The sequence below is a fragment of the Bubalus bubalis genome, chromosome X (genome assembly GCF_019923935.1).
Source record: "Bubalus bubalis isolate 160015118507 breed Murrah chromosome X, NDDB_SH_1, whole genome shotgun sequence".
Taxonomy (NCBI): Eukaryota; Metazoa; Chordata; class Mammalia; order Artiodactyla; family Bovidae; genus Bubalus; species Bubalus bubalis.
The window spans coordinates 15844225-15865458 of record NC_059181.1 but is presented as its reverse complement, the minus strand read 5'-3'; the positions used below and the strand labels follow the sequence as shown (position 1 = coordinate 15865458).

At 38.4% G+C, this 21234-nt stretch overlaps 2 protein-coding genes across 8 annotated transcripts in view; one reads left to right on the top strand and one right to left on the bottom strand.

The window, feature by feature from the left end:
* ARHGAP6 (Rho GTPase activating protein 6) overlaps positions 1–21234 on the bottom strand; it is a 790573-nt gene that overhangs the window by 380060 nt on the left and 389279 nt on the right. The window lies entirely within an intron of this gene.
* AMELX (amelogenin X-linked) lies at positions 7592–15420 on the top strand. Of its 2 annotated transcripts, XM_025277138.2 has the most exons (6): positions 7592–7719; positions 9027–9092; positions 11552–11599; positions 12883–12927; positions 13204–13701; positions 15304–15420. In XM_025277138.2, the coding sequence occupies exons 2-6, from the start codon at positions 9039–9041 to the stop codon at positions 15307–15309; spliced, it is 651 nt and encodes a 216-aa protein (XP_025132923.2). In that variant the 5' UTR covers positions 7592–7719; positions 9027–9038; the 3' UTR covers positions 15310–15420. The 2 variants fall into 2 exon arrangements, with proteins under 2 accessions (XP_025132923.2, XP_044793298.1); XM_044937363.1 differs by lacking the exon at positions 11552–11599.

Below are 21234 nucleotides of genomic sequence, written 5' to 3'. Positions count from 1 at the left end.
AAAGAGATTTTATGATTTTTCAAGCTGTGTTAGCATTATACTGGGGCAAATGTCATCTACAATTAGAACAAACTTGTACTCACTCCATTGAATTCTGTGATAGGTGACTGCATCTCTTTAATTTCAAGTAAAACTTCTTATGATAAAATGGATGTGAGTAGAATTATTGGCTTCCTGGTGCTGCTAGTGGTAAAGAATCTGCCTGCCAATGCAGGAGACACAGGAGACTCGGGTTCGATCCCTGGGTCAGGAGGAACTTTTGGTATTCCTGCTAATTTATTTCCTCAGAGTTAGAGCAACTTCAAATGTAGTTAATATTCCAGACATACCATTCATGATGTGGCCTTTTAAATAGAAGTTTGGAAATAACTATCAACTACTATCACTGAATTTTATATAATTGAGGGATGTAATAAAGAACATACTAGCTGAAAAGCTGCTCACAGTGCCGTCTATGTTCAAAGGGCCATGAGCTAAAACAATAACCAGAATGGATACCAGAAATGACAACACAACCAGAACAGGGGACATTGCCTGCACTTAGGTCTCACCATTTATTTCTTGTTCCCTGTAGAATTAGCTGATCATATGAAAATAGTATTCTGACATTTTACACTTATGTCCTTGTGGGTAATTCTTAAGAAATGAACATGAAAGGTATCCTACTGAATTGTAACAAAGTGAGAATTTTCTATCCAAGAACAATAGAAGAAATTCTGCATATCAAATATGTGAGAATGATCATTTCCAACCTCTTGGGTGGTGAACTATTTCCTTTGCTGTGTCTCCTTGAGCAAGTAGTGAAATTGTCATAATATTGGAAACCATGTTTAGGAAGAGTCAATTGTATGCTCAAGACATTACCAGCTTCCTGTTACTGATGTTTCCCCATTTTCCAGGTAGTGAGGTAAGTATACAAGAGTCAAGAACACTGGCTCAGGTCAAGCATCATGGCTCAATGGCCCAACCGTAACTCTAACCTATGCTGTCCTTTACCAAAGACAAGTTCTCTCCACCGTAGCATATTGCTTTTGTTTGGAGACTACCAATCTGAGTACGTGTACATCGAATTCCCTTAGGAAAGTGCAACTTACTTTGGTGTATTTTGCTCAATAAGCAGAAATAAAAATGCTTGTTCTTATGTTACTGTGTTACCTCTGTTAACACAGACATAACATTTTCACTCCTGACAGTTACCAGTTAATTATAACCCAAACAACATACTATCCATCTGCATATAATTTCCCTTACTGAAAACTGCTCCACCAGATACTTAGGAAATGCTTACAGACCTGACAAATTACAAGCTGTATGAGTTCTGTGTGTGTTTACATTATTCAGATAGCTTTCACTAGTGATCTAAAAGGGACCCTATAGCTTTTTAAAAATCATTTCTTCCGTCTTTGATTTGTATGTTCAGCTTTTACTCCCCCTGAGAATGAATATTAAATAAACCTAGGGCCTGTGAAAGATCCAGGCCTATCACTCAGCACTCTCTCTGAACAGGGATGAGCAATATTTTACCCTAAACTTGTATCTCTCCTGCATTTGTTCTGTTCACCAATTATTTAAAAGAAATAAAATCTTGGTTTCCCAAAAGCTTTCAGGAATAAATCTCTTAGATAACTACTGTTAATATTTTGGTGACTATCTCCCCAACTGGAGAAAGGGAGAGAGGGAGAAGGAGGGGAGGAGAAAAGAGGAGGAGAAGGAGAATTATTTCAGAGCCAAAGGACTTTAAAAATCTTTTTTTCCACTAAACTATGTCACAAAGAGTCGGACACAACTGAACTGAACTAATGTATCACAAGCATATTTCTATGTTACCAAATACAGATGGATACCCTTTATATGTGCCACAGTGGATTTGAACCAGTCCCTCCTTGGGAGGCATTTTGTTCTAGATGTTGGTTCATAAACACTTCTATCTACTTTATATTGTCCTTGGAAACAGCAGGCACTGCCTATAACTGAATCTTTCCCTGGTGATTTAGTGTGTGGGTATCCGTTCATGTCCAATCACTGCAGGACCTCAGGCTGAAAGACTGAAGCGATCCCATGGAAAATTAATATGCCCCTCCCAGTCCAGCCAGAGAGCTCCTGGAAGACTCCAGGTGGGCCGCCTTTCCCACAGCCCCTGCGTCTTTTGTTGTCACTGTGCTCCTTCTCTGCCCTCCTCATCCCTTTCTCCTCCACAAACACAGACATAGGCCGAGAGCGTGTTTACTTCCTGAAGGTGAGAAGGACCATCTGTTCCAACACCCTCTCCTAGCATTCCCCACCCCAATGCAGAGTGAAGAATGCTTCTAGAAACTATGAGCAGTTTGAGAATTGGGTCACTGACCTATTCATCTTTGTACTCCAGCACCAATGACCGTGCTAGGCACATAAGAAGAGCTCAGCAATGGCTACTGAAGTTAGATCAGAGCTTTGGCCTTTGAGGGATAAGAGTTTAGGGTCCTAGGACTATCTCCCTTTACTGCAGTGCTGTTGTATTTCCTGCTGCTTCAGTAAAGTTTCCTTTTTTCATTTTAGGACTCTTGGGGCTTGCTGAGCCAGTCACCACCAGTCACCACCTTTGATCACCACCTTGAATACCATCCCCATGCACTTCTATCTTCTTATATACACCATTCTTCTAATTCTTTACCCCTGTTACTGCTTTTCTGATGCTTTTTTTTTTAATCCCAAGTCTACTCACTTATTAAATGTTGTTAGCCAGTAGAAGATTCCTGCTTTTTCCCATAGCTTCAAATGACCAGCCATAAAACAGTTGAGTCCAGGATATTCTGGAATATGTACTGATGGCTTGCAGTCACTAAAACATGTGAATATGGGTGAGAGAGGTTAGGTTTTTTTCCTATTATTCTTTTCAAATTACACCTTGGGCTGAAGCCTAGAAAGATAATAATAATAATAACAAAACTTTATTATATCAAGCAAATTAACTCAGTTTCAAATAAGGAAAAAAATCAATTTTATCTATCATAGTATATTCGCTTGTAATATATTACAATTTAAACTAACAGGTCAGAGCCAAATATAATGAGGATGTTGTGATAACTGATTCTAAATCCTTTACAGCATCTCCCTTTTTAGGTCCTTATCAGAGGCTGTTTGCATGAAAGTCCATAGGAGCACTGACAGCAATACCAAGGTATCCATCTTAGTTGTTTAAAATCTCATCTCTACATTTTCATCAATCAATTGACACATTTATCCAGCACCTACTTTGTAAAAGAGATTTCTCTAGCCACCAAAGAGCTCCCAAGGAAGTATGACACAATACCTGACTTTTAAAGGTTGCAAAGGGAAGTCAGTGTGTTTATTGGAATCAATGAGTGATGGTGTCCCTGGGTTCTGAAGAGGGTACAATTCCATTCCAGCAAGGCACCCAAACAAAACAACCAGCCTGGAGAATGATATTTTCTTTTAAGTAAATGTCTACAGAAGAAACACTTAAAATCTGACTTTAGTTCCAGCCGCATAAGAAAACCCACTCCTGAAATTATTCTAGAATACTAGAGAGTTGTAGATCTGCTTTAAAAGAAGATTCAAGAAATGGGCTCCTATAGATGATAGGAAAGTCTTCTGGAACTCATAACACCTCACTTATCCAAATGTCACTTGCATATCTCGACCACTGCTGAAAACCAGGAAGTTGAGCAAAGGGGGAAAATGCAAAAACAAAACAAAATATCCTTCCAGCATTAAAAACCAGGGCCACAATAGTGAAAGTTTTGCGCTTTTCTCATAAGTCAGCCTCCCAGGCCACCTCAGCTTAGAGCATCTCTTTACTTACAGTCCACACATATTCCTAACACGCTTGGCCATGTGATTTTCCAGCACACTGTAAATCAGAAGATTACAAGGGGAGAAGTTGCTAGCATAAGGAATGTGAGAACAGCAAAGTGTGATGGGTTGTAAGTCAAGAAAAAGAATAACTACGAAAAAATGGGCAAAAGAACTTATTAAAAAACTATAAAGCACCACATGAAAACTTTCTGTATGTATGAAGTTTGCTGTTGTTGAGTATCTAACTTTTTGTCTGAGGCCAGGCATTGCAGGAAGTGAAGACATTTAAGATATGCTTCCGCTCAGAGCTCAAGGGTGCTTCGGCTCTTGACTTCCATGGCTTCTCTTTACTAAGAGTAGTTGATTGGGACAAAGTAAGGAGTGTGACGGTGGTGGGTTAGATTCTAGTTGCCTGGGATTAACCTATGCTTGGCTCATCTCTTTTCATACTCCGGGAGTTGGTGATGGACAGGGAAGCCTGGCGTGCTGCAGTGCACAGAGTCACAAAGAGGCAGACACGACTGAGCGACTGAACTGAACTGAACTGCCTCATCTCTGACCACTGGCAGGCAGGGACCATTTGGTTCTTGATTTGTGCCAAAATCCAGCCTGAGGTCCTTCCACATGAATTGCATGTCCTGCAGCCCCTGCTTGATTCCACAAAAATCAGGAGGGAGTTAGAGCAGCTGTTTCTGGGCCAGAAGGTGTCTGAATGTAATGTTTTTTTTTGTAACCCTTTCTCGGATCTTCCTTGTTCCCATTAAGCAAGAATGGAAATCTATAAGGGCATTTATTCACTAGTCATTTTGGAGAAAAGATTTTGGAAACAGGAATAAAATCATTCATGTATCAATATTTGTCCCCTAAGTAATACAAATGGTCCTAGGTTCATAAGTATTCCACACATATATTTGAAATGAATGCATAAGGGAATAAAGACACATTCTGGGGTCATTCTATCACAGATATTCCATAGATATTTCCATAGAGGAAAATATTTTATTTTGTGATGCATTTTTGAAATAGTGATTTAAAAAAAAAGAAAATATTTGATGTCAGAGAATAAGAAAAACAATAACACAAATACTTTGGAAATGTTATAGCCTCTACCTAACAAAATAAGCTTAGTAAGTTCAGTCTAGTAAGTTCTGTTTTATAAAGTTAACTTATTCATAAATGAAACAACTGCTTATAGGAAAAAATTTTCAATTGAAAAACATTGAGTAACTGTTAAATTGCCTGTGGGACCTAAATTAGTGGAAGAGATTTCAAGCATAGAGATCCATATTTTAGTACCTTGTGACTTGGGATATTCAGTGGGGGGAAATAAATAGAAGGAACCACATTGTTTCTATTGTATTTACCCTTACACTGAACAAGTGCCCATGGTGGATTGGCAATGACTCACTATCTGATGGACCAGAGAAATTAATGCCATAATAAAGAATCATTTTGCTGATCCTTGTGGCCAAATGTATGACTCTTTCTCATTGTTGAAAGGTGAGGCAAAATAATGAGACACGTTTTATAAACCTACAAAACCACTTTTAGTTCAAAAATGACTTGTCCTTAATCTTTTCAGGCACTTCAATATATGTAGTTAAATAAAATGAGGAGAAAGATTGCGAAAGCATATAATATGATCTACATTTTCCTTCCTCTCCCTCTTACTGTCCCTCCTACTCTCCCTTATCTCCTTGCCACACACCTCCCACCTCCTCTCCCTCCAAGTAAGCTGATACCAATTCTCCATCCATTTTGCAACTTCCTTCAAAAGGAATCCTTCTTACCTTTGACATATAATGAATGCACTCATGAATAAATGCAAACTATGGACACAATTGACTTTTAGAAGCATATTCTATGTTCCTTTTCAATCACATACTTGCCTCTTATAACTTTCCACTTTCTCTTTTGTAATTTCTCTCTATCTCTATGGTTGAAAGGTCTACCTTACCTTTCTTCTCAACGGTTATTCATTTTCTACTAATTCATCCCCAAGGATTATCTTAGAATCTAATTTGTTAGCATTTTTAAACCTTAACTGTGTACCAAGTCCTGGGGTTGAGGAAGGTGATAACTTTCCATTCCCCCCAGAGATGTCTCTCATTTAGTTTTTACACGAATCCTCTTGTAGGCTCTAGAGTTGTCCTCATTTCACTGATGAGAAAACTGAGGCTCAGATAGGCTACATATCTTCTCAAGTCCCTCAACCCCTTGGTGAAGCTGGGTTCAGGACCCACAGGTAAGTCTAACCTCCAGTTCTTAGTACTATATTGCTTTTCATGGATATTATCTCCTTGAATTTAATTCAGCCAATGTGGAGTATCAATATAAAGATATATGTACATGAACAAACTTTAGAAATACTTAAGTAGTCAAAAAGATCCAGCTATACTGCTAGCAGTATCTGGGCATATAATGAGAATTTCCTTTATTGATTGAATAATGATAGACTCCTCATCAACTACCTCTTATCAATAGTCACAAATTTTGTGTTTTTTTTTAATATATTCATCTTTTTTAATATTCTTTTCCATTATGGTTTATCACAGAATATTGAATATAGTTCCCTGTGCTATACAGCTGTTGCTGTTTAGTTGCTAAGCCATGTCCGACTCTTTGCGACACCTCGCTCAGCTCCTCTATCCATGGGGTTCTCCTGGCAAGAATACTAGAATGGGTTGCCATTTCCTTCTCCAACAAATTTTGCTTTTTTACTGATCATATTTTAGAACAAAATAAAAATCCATATGCTTTACTAAGGTAGAAGAATAAAAAAATTTAATAGCTAGACTGGAGGTCCTCTCAGAACAGGGCTTTGGTTGTTCTTCAGGCAAAGGAGAGGCTGCTGTGAACATGGGGATAAGATAACTAAAAGGACAGTTAGGAGTTTCTGAAAGAAAAAAAAAAAAAGAGTAGAATTCGGATTTGCTTATGAGAGAACAAGGGATTGGGCCAGAAGGATGTAGGTTAAGAAGGGCCATCAGCCACTAAGAGAGGCTGAGCTGCTGTGTGGGGTGGGGGAGCCAGGGCAATGCTTCCTGTGATATACATTTGTTTGCAGGAATCAAAATGTGTTTTTCAGTGTGTGGTGTGGTATGTGGTATGTCCCTGGCCTGTTCTTCAAATCATGAGTAAAAGTTTGGTTACTGGGAGAACCTTGAGTTCATGGTGGCTTGGATGGCAGATGGGTTGCAGAATGAGGCCAAGGAGAAGGGCCTTTATCCTCTCTTTCCATGGACACCAGAATGGTGATAAAGGTGATTCCTTTATCACCATAAAGGTTGATAAAGTTTGGAGAAGGTGATAAAGGAATTTTCACAGGGAACAGAGAAAATATCTTAAATGGAAGTAGCAAAAAGAGCAGTGGTGATCCTGAAATTATAATTCCTCAGAGAATTATTGGCAAGAGCGTTGGGATTTTACCAGAATGGAGATTTCAATCAATTTATCTTGATCTGAGGGCTGGGGAAACCTAGAGGGCACATTGATTAGACTATAGAAACTCAGCCATCTAACATTTTTTTGGTAAAGAACAATGTTATGTTTGTTAGAACCAGGGAACAGACAATAACATGGCTGTTTCTTAATAGTAAATCTGAATATATCAGCATGTGCAGTCAACTCATTTGCTGACCTAAAAACAGACTGATGAATTTTTTTGCCTGTTAAACCTATTATTGCCTATAATGAAAGACTATATGCACTAATCACAACATACAGTCTTATATTTGATCACAGCTTCTAAAAGTCATGATGCAGGGATTTTTAGTTACACTCAACACATTTTTCCTTCAGAAACCTGATTGGTTGCTCTAGATGCTGTGAATGGTATAAAATGAGCTCTTAGTTGGAAGAAATCTAAAGAATCAAGCATCCCTGAGTTTCAGACAGAAACTTACTGAGAACGTGTGTTCAAAGGTATGTGGATTTTATTCATAATTTGGTATCCTTTCTATTGTACTTACTTCTTTTTCTGCATTTCATGTTCAAAAGATACAAATGTGTTCTGCATTTCTAATAACTTATATTGTCAATATTCAGTTGCTTCTTCAGCTGGACCATGATTAAATTAAACTGATTATTTAAATGAATTATTACTTTCTCATGCAGCAAAATGTTTGTTTATATTTCTTTAAATTTTAGGTCCAGAATCCCAAAGCACTTTTCAGGGCCAAATTTCACAGCAAAATATTTAATTACTTATCAATTAAGGCAAAAGTAATTTTTCACAGGCTGTGATACATTACTTTGAAAAACATTTCATTTAATTCCATCAAACAGAACCATCAACAAAATGGTTTTCCTCATGAATGCAAACTTCAAAAAAAACAGATTTAGGAGGTAAAAATGTCAGTGTACCTCTCATAGCCTGCATTATCACACCCGATACTCATTTCCGATGCAAATTTAAGGCTTTTCTTCTGACAGTTCTCAAAGTTAGCCAGTAATTTGCACCACAAGGCAATGTATTCTAGGATGGCTTGTTTTGCTTCAGGTTCCAAGGGTCTTATTTGTGGAATAATTACAGTGCAGTGTCAAACAAAAGGAAAATGTCATCATCTAAATATGGAATCTTTTCAATAAAAGCCATTCGACGTTCAGAGAATAATAACAGAATATTAGCACCGTCCTCTCCCCTCTCTTCAACCACATCTTTTGCTCCACATCTGGAGCTCAAGGATGTTACCTGAGGGTCTTAAGTCCTGTCAGTCAGAACACCTGAAATTAAATTCTATTCCTTCCTTATTCTATTTTCTCAGATGACTGATCTTTAACAGTAGCAGTGCTCAGGTGGATGGTACCAAAACCAACGTTTCTGTGCCTCCTGGTTCTAAAAGTATCAAATAGTATGCACCTTGATGATCTCAGTTTTTAAAGTTAATTCTATTTTTAATCATTTTAATTATAACCTACATTTAGCTTCTATGACTCTACAGGCTATATAGGTATAGGAAAATGGCCTGCAAATTCATGTCATTTATGTCCCTAAAGCTTGTTCAGCTCTCAACCTAAATGAAAAACATCTTTATTACCACTGTAATTCCAGAAACAATAAAATGGGTTGAGAACTGGAATCATATAGGAATGAAGTAATCTCACAAGAAATGGTCCATCCTTTTTATTAGCAACAGACTAATATAGATTTTTATGTGGGTTTTATGAAGCATTAATTATGTCCTTCTTTGAGAAGAGATAAGAAAAGTGGGTGTTGACTTGTATTTCAGGGCTATCAAGAAATGGGGACCTGGATTTTGTTTGCCTGCCTCCTGGGAGCAGCCTTCTCTATGCCTGTGAGTAAAACCCCTCCTTCAAAAGTAAATGTCCAGTTTCACAAGCTTGGAAACAAAAGTCTGCCCCACAGTGGGTAAGCGTTAGGGTTTAAAACAGTACATGATCAGATTTCCTCAAATGTCTCTGTGTTTAAGAAACACTTTGAAAAGCTTGTTATAAAAAATGGATTCCCAGATGCTTCTGTCAAAGATTCTGATTGAGTACAGTTGGGGTGGGGCCCAGGACTCTGTATTTTAACAAGCACCCCAGGAGATTCTATTGGAACAATTAGACTGTAAATATCATCACCCATCTCTAGATGGAGGAAACTTTTGGAAGGGACCCTTGAAAGGCCTCCAGAGAAAGTATTCAACCAGCCTTAGGCAAATATTACAAAAATGTCAGTTTTCTCTAGAATTCAGCTTTTCATAAGTGTCCAAATATTTTCCTGCTCCCCCATGTCCACTGCTGTTGACCTTCAGAGGGTAAGATTTTGTGTTAGGAATTCCTTTCTTGAACCATCTCCCTGTTCTAAGAGACCTCATCCTTTTGAGTGTACCTGTTAAGCGAAGGACGTCCGTGTGGTTGCCTGGAATCCAATCTATGTTCAATACATATGGATACATGTTATATTCAGATGTACCAAGGGCTGGGAGGTCTGACCAATTGTCTCTAAATACAGGTACACAAGAGGTTAGATCACATGCAGGCAAAGCAGGATCCATCTGTTTTTCAGTGGCCTAAAGAGCAGTTGATACAACCAGAAGCCAGCAAAGCTTGAATATCTGCCTCCTCTCTTCCTCTCTCACCCATAAGACCAAGATTCTATGCTCTGCCTTCCTGAAATCCTGCATTGTGGCAATTCCTAGGTCCCTGAGGGCCCCAGCATTGCAAATTCAGTCCTTTTTCCCCTCTTCAATTTAACACCCCTATTCTCTGAGGGCTTCAATCAAGAATATAGAGGAAAGGCAGTTAACTAAAAGGAAAACAATTCACACTCAGATGAGAGGAATAAACCCTCTTATGAAATTTGAGCATTTTAAAAGAACAGAGCCTTAATCAGCTCACAGCCTGAGGGGGATGGTCTGAAAGGTCCTCCTCTCCCCCTTCCCCCCACCCCTCAGGGCCAACCAGAATTCCACAATGCAGGCATCAATCACTTGGCCTCCACTTTTGACAAGACAGACAGTCCTGGTTTCGATAATTATTCAGGTTGTTTTTTATTTTGAGCTTCAAAATTTTTCTACCATAGAAACATTGACAGAATCATAAAAAGATGACAGAATAATAAAAAGAATCAGCCAAAACTTCATAAATCAACTCTTGCATTTCCCATGTGATTTATACTGTTTCCACTGTGCCACACCCATCTTGTTTTCACATGCTTCAATTCACATAGTTGTTTCTTTTGTTGCTGCTCATGCGTTATTTACTTAGCATGCCAATTATGAGTAATATCTTTTACTTAACCACATAGCCACCTCCTGATCTATAAGGGAATGTTCGTCAGACAATTCTCTTCTTGCTGGCATTTTGTAATTGTGTAAGAAAAACATATCCTTCTTCCCAACTTGAAGTGAGTTTTGAGACAAGGAATATTGCCTGCCATATCAGTAAACCAAGGATGTCACAGTCATCAGTGATTGCAGCCCCCTTCAGGGTGAGCTGGTGAGCCCTAGGGGACCTCAGGGAGGAAGGAATACTTGCCATCTAGAAGCCACCAGATTGCAGTCACTCCCAAAGATGAGCCCTGAGGAAACTTTCAGGGAAGGAGAATACAGGATGCTGGCCCCAGATAGCTGAGCTGCAGATCAAAGGAATGATTTCAGTGAGCCCAGACTCCTCCATCTTCCTGTATACAGAAAAAGCACTAAATTCCTTGAGATATCTGGTTTTCTTTCATTAACAATAATCTTTTGACATTCAGTCCACCTGCCCTTTGTTACAAAATTCTTATATATCCTGGCTCCCCACCATCGCCTCCTCGGAGCAGTTCTCTCTGGGTAACTTGAGATGTTGCCTCCTGGTCTTGAAGTCCTAAAAATTCCCGCTGAATAAACTATAACTCTCAACTTTTAGGTTGTGAATATTTTTTCAGTAGACAGCTTCATCAAGAAATAAAATGATGGGTGGGCTAGAGTAAGACTGATTGACAACATGGACGGAGAGGTGTCTGAAGATCAGGGGAGGATAAATGTGTGCTGGTTTCTGTTCCTAGGACATCTAGTTGTTCTGGACCTCTTTAAAATAAGAGGGCTCCTCTCCTACACAGGGCACATGTTCAAACTAAAAGTAGACCTCAAATATATTCTGCACTATATAGATTTTTTAAAAGTAGCTGCAGTCTCTCTTAATGTGAAAATTGCATATTGACTTAATCTCTTTCCCTCTCTCTCTCTCTCCCCTTCTTTCTCTCCCCCTCCCTTTTCTCTTCCTCTTTATCATTCTTTTTCTTCTCCTTTCCCCCTTCCTATAAAAGCTACCACCTCATCCTGGGCACCCTGGTTATATCAACTTCAGCTATGAGGTAATTTTTCTCTTTACTAATTTTGACCATTGTTTGAGTTAACAATGCCCTGGGCTCTGTAAAGAATAGTGTGTTGATTCTTCATTCAAGATGTTTCTCAGTCCCACTTTTTCAGTTCTCACTACCAGCTTCCTGGTTTAAGCCCTGGTGGGTCATCCCAAGCCTTCATTGCCCCAGAACCCTCCCACCTGGCCTTTCTGACTCAGTTCCTCCTCCTTATATGGCTATAAAGTTTATCTCCCATGAACTACCATTCAGGGGGACTGCACAGTAGGGCAGAAATGAACTCTGGCTGAACAGCTTTGTTCTATCCCAGCCTGTAAAACATGGGGAATCAGGTAAGATGCTATTTAAGATCCTTTCCAGCTGGAAAACTCCTGATTCTAAGATAGTCACACTCTGTGTATCTCCCTCATTTGTCCTTACTGAGATATTAGTGACCAAGTGGTCTGTGAGAGCAATGGAAAGCATGAGATTTCTGGAAATTGGGTATGAGGCTCTCCTCACCCCCATACTTACCATGAGACATTAGGTCAATTGTTTTCTCTCTCTAGAAATTTTGGTTTCCTCATCTGGAGAAGGGAAATAATGATAATACCCTGCCTTCAAAATATTGTTTGGGGAGCAAAATAGTTAAGCAATATCAAAGGTGCTTTGTTAAGTATGAGTTGAGCAAAGTTAATAATTGTTTATTGTATTGATATCAAATATGATCTGAAGGAGTCGCTGGACCTGGGGTGAACCAAATACATACCGCTTAGAAAGAAGGAAAAATCTTACTTCTTTCATAGGTTCAAATGACAATCCATGAGTTTGTTTACCCATACAAACTGAGAAAAAGTGTTAATAAAAATTTGAGGCAAGACTTTCTGTTATATCTTAAAAGGATGACATATGTGACCTGAAAACCTGTGTTTCTAGTATAAGGTACAGTGTTTCTGCCTCCTTTATTTTGTTTCATTGTTACATCACATCAAAAAAGGATATAATTAAAATTATATCACATTAATTTTCTGTTTTTTTCTCTTGTAAAAAAGAGCAGGACTGAGGAATTAAACGGACTTACAACTTTTATAATCTCAGTCAAGCTCATGAGCTCATGTGTGTGATGGCTGTAAGGTGGAACCTCACACATAGGAAGCACCTAACAAATGTTTACCTTATTCTTTCTTCCTTAGAACTCCTATTTTCAGGGTATCAGTATTGACGAGACTGCATTAGTGAGTTTATATTTCATGCAACTAAATTAAAACAAATGTATTCTAATCTCTCTTTCTCTTAAGGTGCTCACCCCTCTGAAGTGGTACCAGAGCATGATAAGACACCCGGTATGTAGATGTTTTTGGTTCTTTATTCCCTTAAAATATTAAGCATGCATTTCAATTCCCTTTTTAAGCGAGGCAACATATCTATGCCACATATAGACACTAATGGGAACTTTAGTTGGTAAGCGGTCAAATCTGTATACACAGTTAGAAATTCTTGCACAGGAAAAAAAATTGAGTAAATATTAATATTGCCATAATGACAAAGAAAACATTGCTGCTTCTCCAGTTGGAAGTCAATGGAGCTGATGGTAAACCTGACTCTTTGTTTCTCACCAGTACCCTTCCTATGGTTACGAACCCATGGGTGGATGGCTGCACCACCAAATCATTCCCGTGGTGTCCCAGCAGACTCCCCAGAATCACGCCCTGCAGCCTCATCACCACATCCCCATGGTGCCAGCTCAGCAGCCCGTGGTCCCCCAGCAGCCAATGATGCCAGTTCCTGGCCAACACTCCATGACTCCAACCCAACACCACCAGCCAAACCTCCCTCTGCCCGCCCAGCAGCCCTTCCAGCCCCAGTCCATCCAGCCGCAGCCTCACCAGCCCCTGCAGCCTCACCAGCCCCTGCAGCCCATGCAGCCCATGCAGCCCTTGCAGCCCTTGCAGCCCCTGCAGCCCCTGCAGCCCCAGCCACCTGTGCACCCCATCCAGCCCTTGCCGCCACAGCCACCTCTGCCTCCGATATTCCCCATGCAGCCTCTGCCCCCCATGCTTCCTGACCTGCCTCTGGAAGCTTGGCCAGCAACAGACAAGACCAAGCGGGAGGAAGTGGTGAGTATACCTTGAAGTCACTACAACACTTATGAAAATGGTCGAGTGAAAATGGCCCCCCCAGAGACTGAAAATCTCTCACAGTCCAAGGCCTACAGTTTCAGTAGCTACAGCTCAGTGATTTGGTTAGTCCAAGTGTGTGCTGTAAGTTTATATTATAAATGAGTTCATCTATATGGCTTAGAATTAACATGATAGCTTTTATGGTGGGTTTAAACTCTATAATTACTTTGCATTCCTACCAGAATATCTATTATTGAAACCTGTTAATTTTACAGACAGTACTATAAGGGAACATTAGTTCTCTTTATCTTTCAAAGGTTTGACCAGCAATAATAGGCTAGAATTGAACCGGAGATTTCTTTTAAAAGGGTAATTTTTGCCAGTGAGGGGATTCAGATATTTGAACAGGTAGGTGGGAGGTCTCTTTAAAAACCTAAAGGAAAATTACTTGTTTAAAGTGGTTTTTAATCTAACTTGGAGGAAGCTAAACTAGACAGATTGCCAGATTCCTTTTCAGTGCTGGGATTCTGTAGATTAAGCTTTTAGCAATAAGTCTTCACAGTAAAGGACAAAATATCCTTTCATTACAGAAAGCTCTTTCCCACTCTTCCAAGTGAGTGGGAAATAGTCAATAAGTGACCCTTATCCATATATATAAACCCTCACTTTTGTGTATAAGAGATTATGTAATTCTACTGTATGCATGTCTTCAAATGTAATTCCAAGCTATAAATGTTATTAATGATTTTCTACTGAGAAAGTGAGGGGTGGGGTAGAAATGACCTGGATGGGGAGCCGGGATACCTGAGTTCCAGTTATAACTCTGCACCCAAAAAGGAGATGCTGTTTAACAAGTCACTTCAACTATATGGGTGTTTTCCCTTTAAAATGAGAGGAAGTAACTAAATCAAATAACTTTCAAGCCTTTGTCTAAGAACAAATACCATAGTTTTCCAATAAAAATTATATGTTATATAAGGCTTCAAAATTATGGGAATATTTGTGGAGAACACAGGCATATTTGTGGAAAATATGGAGCATATTTGAAAAATGATTGTATCCCAAATAATCTGGTGCCTACAGTTGATTATTCTAGTCTAAGGTACAGGTTACCTCTTTGTATAGAAAATGTGTTTATCTCAAAAAATGCATTTATATCTTTATTAATAATTAATGTTATGAACTTTATAAACCTTGCCAGGGCTATTCAAGGAAAGGTGATTTTGAACAGGTGGTTTGAACTCTTTAAAATTCCCATCTAAAATTAGAGTTAAATAGTGATAGCATCTTAGAGTTGTCTTAAGAAAATAAAGTGATGAGTTCAGAAATGACCATGCAGAAAGTACTCAACAAAAGACAGCAATTGTTATTTTATTATTCAATAATTGTTTTAAGTATTCTGAAGGCAGGGGCCTCCATCCTGACACCTCATATCTAATGACTATGAGACAACAAAGAAAGTTTGAAAATTATAGAGTTCAACTTCAATGGCTATAATATTGTTTTGGCAAAATTGAACCCATATTTGTTACTATAAATGGTACTCACTAAGAATATTTGTAAATTGTTTTACTTGCTTCTTTTGCAATTTTTTTCCAGGATTAAAAGATCAGAAAATGAGAAGAGACCTGAAGTAAATACTTCAGTTGCTTTCAGAAAGACACAAGAACACAAAGATTTTTTCCTACCACCACCTTACTTAGTAAATTCTGTAACTAAAAATAAGCAAACAATAAAAAGTTTAAAAAATCATTCCTGATTTTGTGCTGAATTAAACTTAAAATTTCATGTAACTGGAAAGAAGATATTATAAATGGATCTTCTTGAATAAGATAGGAACTGCTCATTTACACCTACAAATTGACCATTCTGCAGGCAAATAAGGACTATATTTCTTTTTAGAGACAATTTAAATTATACCATCTCAAAACTTTTAAAAAATAGAAGTTTATATAGTAGTTGTAATAGTTGATAATGTGAAAAATTATGAAGAAGTATATAGTCACTGAGCCAGAACAAAACGTTGTTGTTCAGTTGCTCAGTCATGTCCAACTCTTTGTGACCCCATGGATGGTAGCCCACCAGACTCCTCTATTCATGAGATTTCCCAGGGAAGAATACTAGAGGGGGATGCCATTTCCTCCTCCAGGGAATCTTCCCAACCCAGGGATCTAATCTGCATCTCCTGCATTGGCAAGAGAATTCTTTAGCACTGAAACACCTGGGAAGCCAGAACCAAATGAGGGAAGTTTATATGAAGAATTCTTTACATTAAAAAGATAAGCTTTTCTGAAATGTTTATATTACAAAACAAATGAAAACTTGGAGCACTGGCTTTATACTTCACACCACATTAATAACCAGAATCTGGTCTTTTGATCTCATTCTACTGAAAGCAATTTTTTGATGAAATTATGTGATACATAAAATAATGTGCTGAATTTTAAATCTTTGAGGTATTTTCCTAAGAAAACTTATATTAAATGGAGCTTCAAATAGGGAATCACAGTGATTTTATATACAAGTCATTTCTTTCACTTCATAATCTTTAAGATGATAAATTCTACTGTATAGTCTTCAAAATGTTAACAGATGCATAAAATGGACTCAGTACAGCTTTACTTTCCCACTTATATTTATATTTGAATTTTTTTTCCTCCTACACCCAAACAGAATTGTAAACAGGTTTTTTTAGCGTTTATATTACACAGTACCCACAGTAACTTTATTCCAATACCTTTATGATTAAGGCCCCTTAATCATTTTCTGGAATGAATAAACATTACTAGAAGGGTGTCAATGTTCAAGCAAATAACCTGATTTTAAAGAATTTAGAATAAATTAAAAAGTCAGAAAGAAAGCTTTTAATCAACTGACATAGGCCAATTCTAATCAATTTAGTATGTATTTATTAATCACCCTCTAGGGTAAGGCAGTATTCCATGACCTGATAAAAATGGTAAGTCCCCATCCTTAAGGAATCTAGAATCTACCAAAGGGCTAAAATAAGCTCACAAATAATGATAAAGTGAAAGTGAAGTCGCTCAGTCATGCCTGACTCTTTGTGACCCCATGGATAGTAGCCTGCACCGAGCTCCTCCGTCCATGGGATTTTCAAGGCAAGAGTACTGGAGTGGGTTGCCATTTCCTTCTCCAGGGAATCTTCCCAACCCAGGGATCGAACCCAGGTCTCTCACATTGTAGACAGATGCTTTACCATCTGAGCCACCAGGGAAGTCAAATAATGATAAGAGAAAGCCTAATAGTGTTAAGACCGTGGCAGAAGTGTAGTCAAAATGCCTTGGCAAATATGAAAGAAAGTGCTAGTCGCTCAGTCATGTCCAACTCTTTGTGACCCCATGGACTGTAGCCTGCCAGACTCCTCTGTCCATGGGATTCTCCAGGCAAGAACACTGGAGTGTGTTGCCATTTCTCTCTACAGGGGATGTCTTCCTGACCCAGGCAGACATCATTAGCCATGTGTCCAATAGTTTTCCTCACCACTCGGTCCTTGTTGGCAGTGCTGGAATTAATCCCAGCATCAGGCTTTCCATAAATTCAGGAGGGAGGAGCCCCCTCCCCTGTCCCACAAAACAAATGCTCATTCCTCCAATTATGGCATCAATTACTATAAAATACCATATCCACACCAAATGTGGCAACTGTTTCCCTCGTTAGTGATTGGTTTAGGGAATGGTTGTGTTGGAAGCTGAACAATAAATTAGGCCGAAGGGGAAATCTAATAGGAGAGGCAGAGCTTCTGGGAAAAAGAATTACCCTCTAATTAAAACTGTGTACCTAAGTTGTTACTGAGCCTGTAAAGCAATTATCCTTCAATTAAAAAATACATACATTAAAAAAAAACCTGTGTATACACATGCTAGGGAAAAGTGCTGTTCTGTCTTTGCATCTATTTGTTTGAGGATGTGATGCTTGGAGTTGTGTCTGCCATCTTGTAACAAGGAGGGACAAGTAGAAAGGCAGAAACTCTGTAGGTCTTTGGTGCCCCTGAACCTTAGAACCATCTATCTCTAGATGAATGATGCACTCTATTTCCATGCTAGTGTCTTTCAATTGTGGGTCATAATTGATTAGTGGGTCATGACATCGACATCAAGAGCCCTATCATTTATGTCATGCCAACAAACTTTCTCTTCCAACAATGTAATGCTTATATGGTCAGGACTAAGGAGAATTGTTTTGTCAATGACTTTCCTAAAAAAAAATCCAGTAGAAAGATAGAAATATATATCCTGGTATAGTCTCCAAAATATATGCGCCCACCACACTTTGTCTTCCACAGCTCATGAAAATATTGCCATTATGTTTATTCATACTGAGAAACATTTTCAGGATGTAAGGAATGATGTTACTTGAAAACTATGTGTGATATTGGAAAGCACACAAAATTTCAAATCAGACTGGAGTTTCTTTCAGGTTTTCTGATATAAGAGGATTCTCTATTTGGGAAAATCACTGACAAAATTATTCTTGTTTTATAATAATTCAAATTATATACATATATTCAAACCACATATTTGAATTACAGGGAAAAGTTCAGGCTCTGGACTCTGAGGACTGCTCACTATGGAATGAGGTGTACTGCGTAAGTGACAAGAAACTGAAACTTCTGTATTAAATGCCCAAACATATGTTTTAATAAACCATTTTTACCATAGTCTTCTATAATGGACATGCATGTTAACCACAACATAGGATCTGTTTGATGGTCCAGAATCAGACTTATGAACATCCATCACTGAAGCGAGTTGTCTTGGAAACTCAGAAGCAATAAAGCTTTTATGCCTGTTTTAATTGCCTGATATTACTTAGTCTAATCATTCCTTTCTGCTGCAGGCAATTCCTTCTTTTTGTTAGTGTCTATTTACATCTTCTAATATGTAGTTTACTTTGTATACATTTTCTTCCTAACAAAATAAAGTACATTGACCTTTGGATTGTTATTCTGGAAGTTCCAGTCACTTTGAGATCATTTAATTTCCTGATTGCCTATCTGTGGCAGATGACTGCAATCGACAAACTACATGTAGATATGTGTGGCTACCTAGTGTAACACAAAGTATCACCACGTAATACTTACACCACATACTTTGTAAGTATCACCATGCAATACTTACAAAGCTGATGTAAATTAAATAAAAAGGAGCATTTCTAATTCATTCAAACTCAAGCTTAGTTGCCCAATGTTGTATGTTTTTGAATAAAATATGGAAGAAAAATCACTAGATAATAATGACCAAGACTCAAAATATAGGCTGAAATAAATAGCAACACTGATTATAAATGGACTGCAAGGAGATCCAACCAATCCATTCTGAAGGAGATCAGCCCTGGGATTTCTTTGGAAGGAATGATGCTAAAGCTGAAACTCCAGTACTTTGGCCACCTCATGTGAAGAGTTGACTCATTGGAAAAGACTCTGATGCTGGGAGGGATTGAGGGCAGGAGGAAAAGGGGAAGACAGAGGATGAGATGGCTGGATGGCATCACTGACTCGATGGATGTGAGTCTCAGTGAACTCCGGGAGTTGGTGATGGACAGGGAGGCCTGGCGTGCTGCAATTCATGGGGTCGCAAAGAGTCGGACACGACTGAGCGACTGATCTGATCTGATCTGATCTGATTATAAATACACTAATAAACACAAATATATATAAAAACTTAAATCGGCAAAAAAAGAAACACAAGAGTATATTATTGACAAAAGTGTGCTATGTCTTTGAAATTAAGCTAAAAATACAGATGAAGTTGAGTAGATAACCTCAAGGAAATTCTCATCTCACCATAACCACTCCCATGTAACTAATACATTTAAAATCTGTTCTGCTCTCATTCACTCCTTATTGGTGAGGGCTTCAATATGCATAACTTTTCCAGGGTGCAAACATATGTCTAGGAATTACCCAAAGAGAGTCATCAAAATGTATGGTAAGACATGTTCAAAGATGATGATTATGTATTCTACTGAGAACCTGCATCTCTCTGAAATTTGCCTATATGTATTTGAAGGAATTATGTGGTAAAAAGTATCTCTAGAAGAAAATTTAGTAGTGGAAAAAATGTGATAAAGTAAAATTTAAGACCAAGACTGTATATCAAATGTGAATATTACATGTAACCATAACATGTAAACAGGGCTTCCCTGGTGGCTCAGACCATAAAGAATCTGCCTGCAATGTAGAGACTCAGGTTTGTTCCCTGGGAGGGGAAGGTCCCCTGGAGAAGAGAATGGCAACCCACTTCAGTATTCATGCCTGGAGAATCCCATGGACTGTAGCCTCAGACCTTGGGGTCACAGAGTTGGACACGACTGAGTGACTAACACTTCACTTTTCATAACGTGTAGATAATTTGAACACACATATATAAATGTGTGTAGGAAAAAAACTAGAAGGAAAATACATCTGTTTGTATGCAGATCCAATTTTTCTACCAAAAAATATAATAAATTACTTCTGTAATCAAGAACAAATTTAACTTTTAAAGTTTGTTTTCCCTTTTTTTCTGCTTCAATTCAAACACACCTCCTTCCTTCAGTTCCCTTTGATGTTAGTTTTGGATCTTGGTGAGTCCCCTTCAGGTAAATTCCCAGCAGAAATCAGTTCATATGTACTTGATTTTTCAGAGAAATATTTGGACCAAATAAGGGTGAAAGGAAAGGGGCAACTGGCTTTAGCAGGAACAAAAACGAATAATACAATCAAACAACAAAGAAGATATGAGCATTATAAAGTTAAGGAAAAAGAATTTAGAAACAACAAAAATAAAGTAAAATAGAAATGATCACCAAAGCAGCTCCTACTGAAATTCTATCAAAGATTGCTGCTGCTGCTAAGTCGCTTCAGTCGTGTCCGACTCTGTGCGACCCCATAGATGGCAGCCCACCAGGCTCCCCCGTCCCTGGGATTCTCCAGGTAAGAACACTGGAGTGGGTTGCCATTTCTTTCTCCAATGCATAAAAGTGAGAAGTGAAAGTGAAGTCGCTCAGTCGTGTCCGACTCTTAGCGACCCCATGGACTGCAGCCCACCAAGCTCCTCCATCCATGGGATTTTCCAGGCAAGAGTACTGGAGTGGGGTGCCATTGTCTTCTCCGTATCAAAGATTAGCTGGATTCAAAGAGCAGGCAGGTCAAAGAGAAAACTCAACGTCTTAAGTCCTAAACCCTTAAAGAGAGGAGGCTTGTGATGACTTCAAATTAAATGGGTTGGTTCTCTTTTGATTCAAATAATACCTAAACTACTGCTGACTTAAAATTAGTCAATTATCTAATTTTACTTTGGGGCTTCAACTGGCTATAATGTATATTTTTCTCTCCTATGCTTAATTACATCAGGTCTGAATCATCTGAAGAGTTCAACCTCAGTCAATACCCATTCTAATTAACCAGAAAATGCTCACAGTTCACTTATTAGAAAGGGCAAAGGAAGATGCAATTTAACATGCTAATTTCTAGGCTCTATTTTCATAACCCCCTATTTTTTTTATGGGAAGTTTGGTTTTATTAAATTG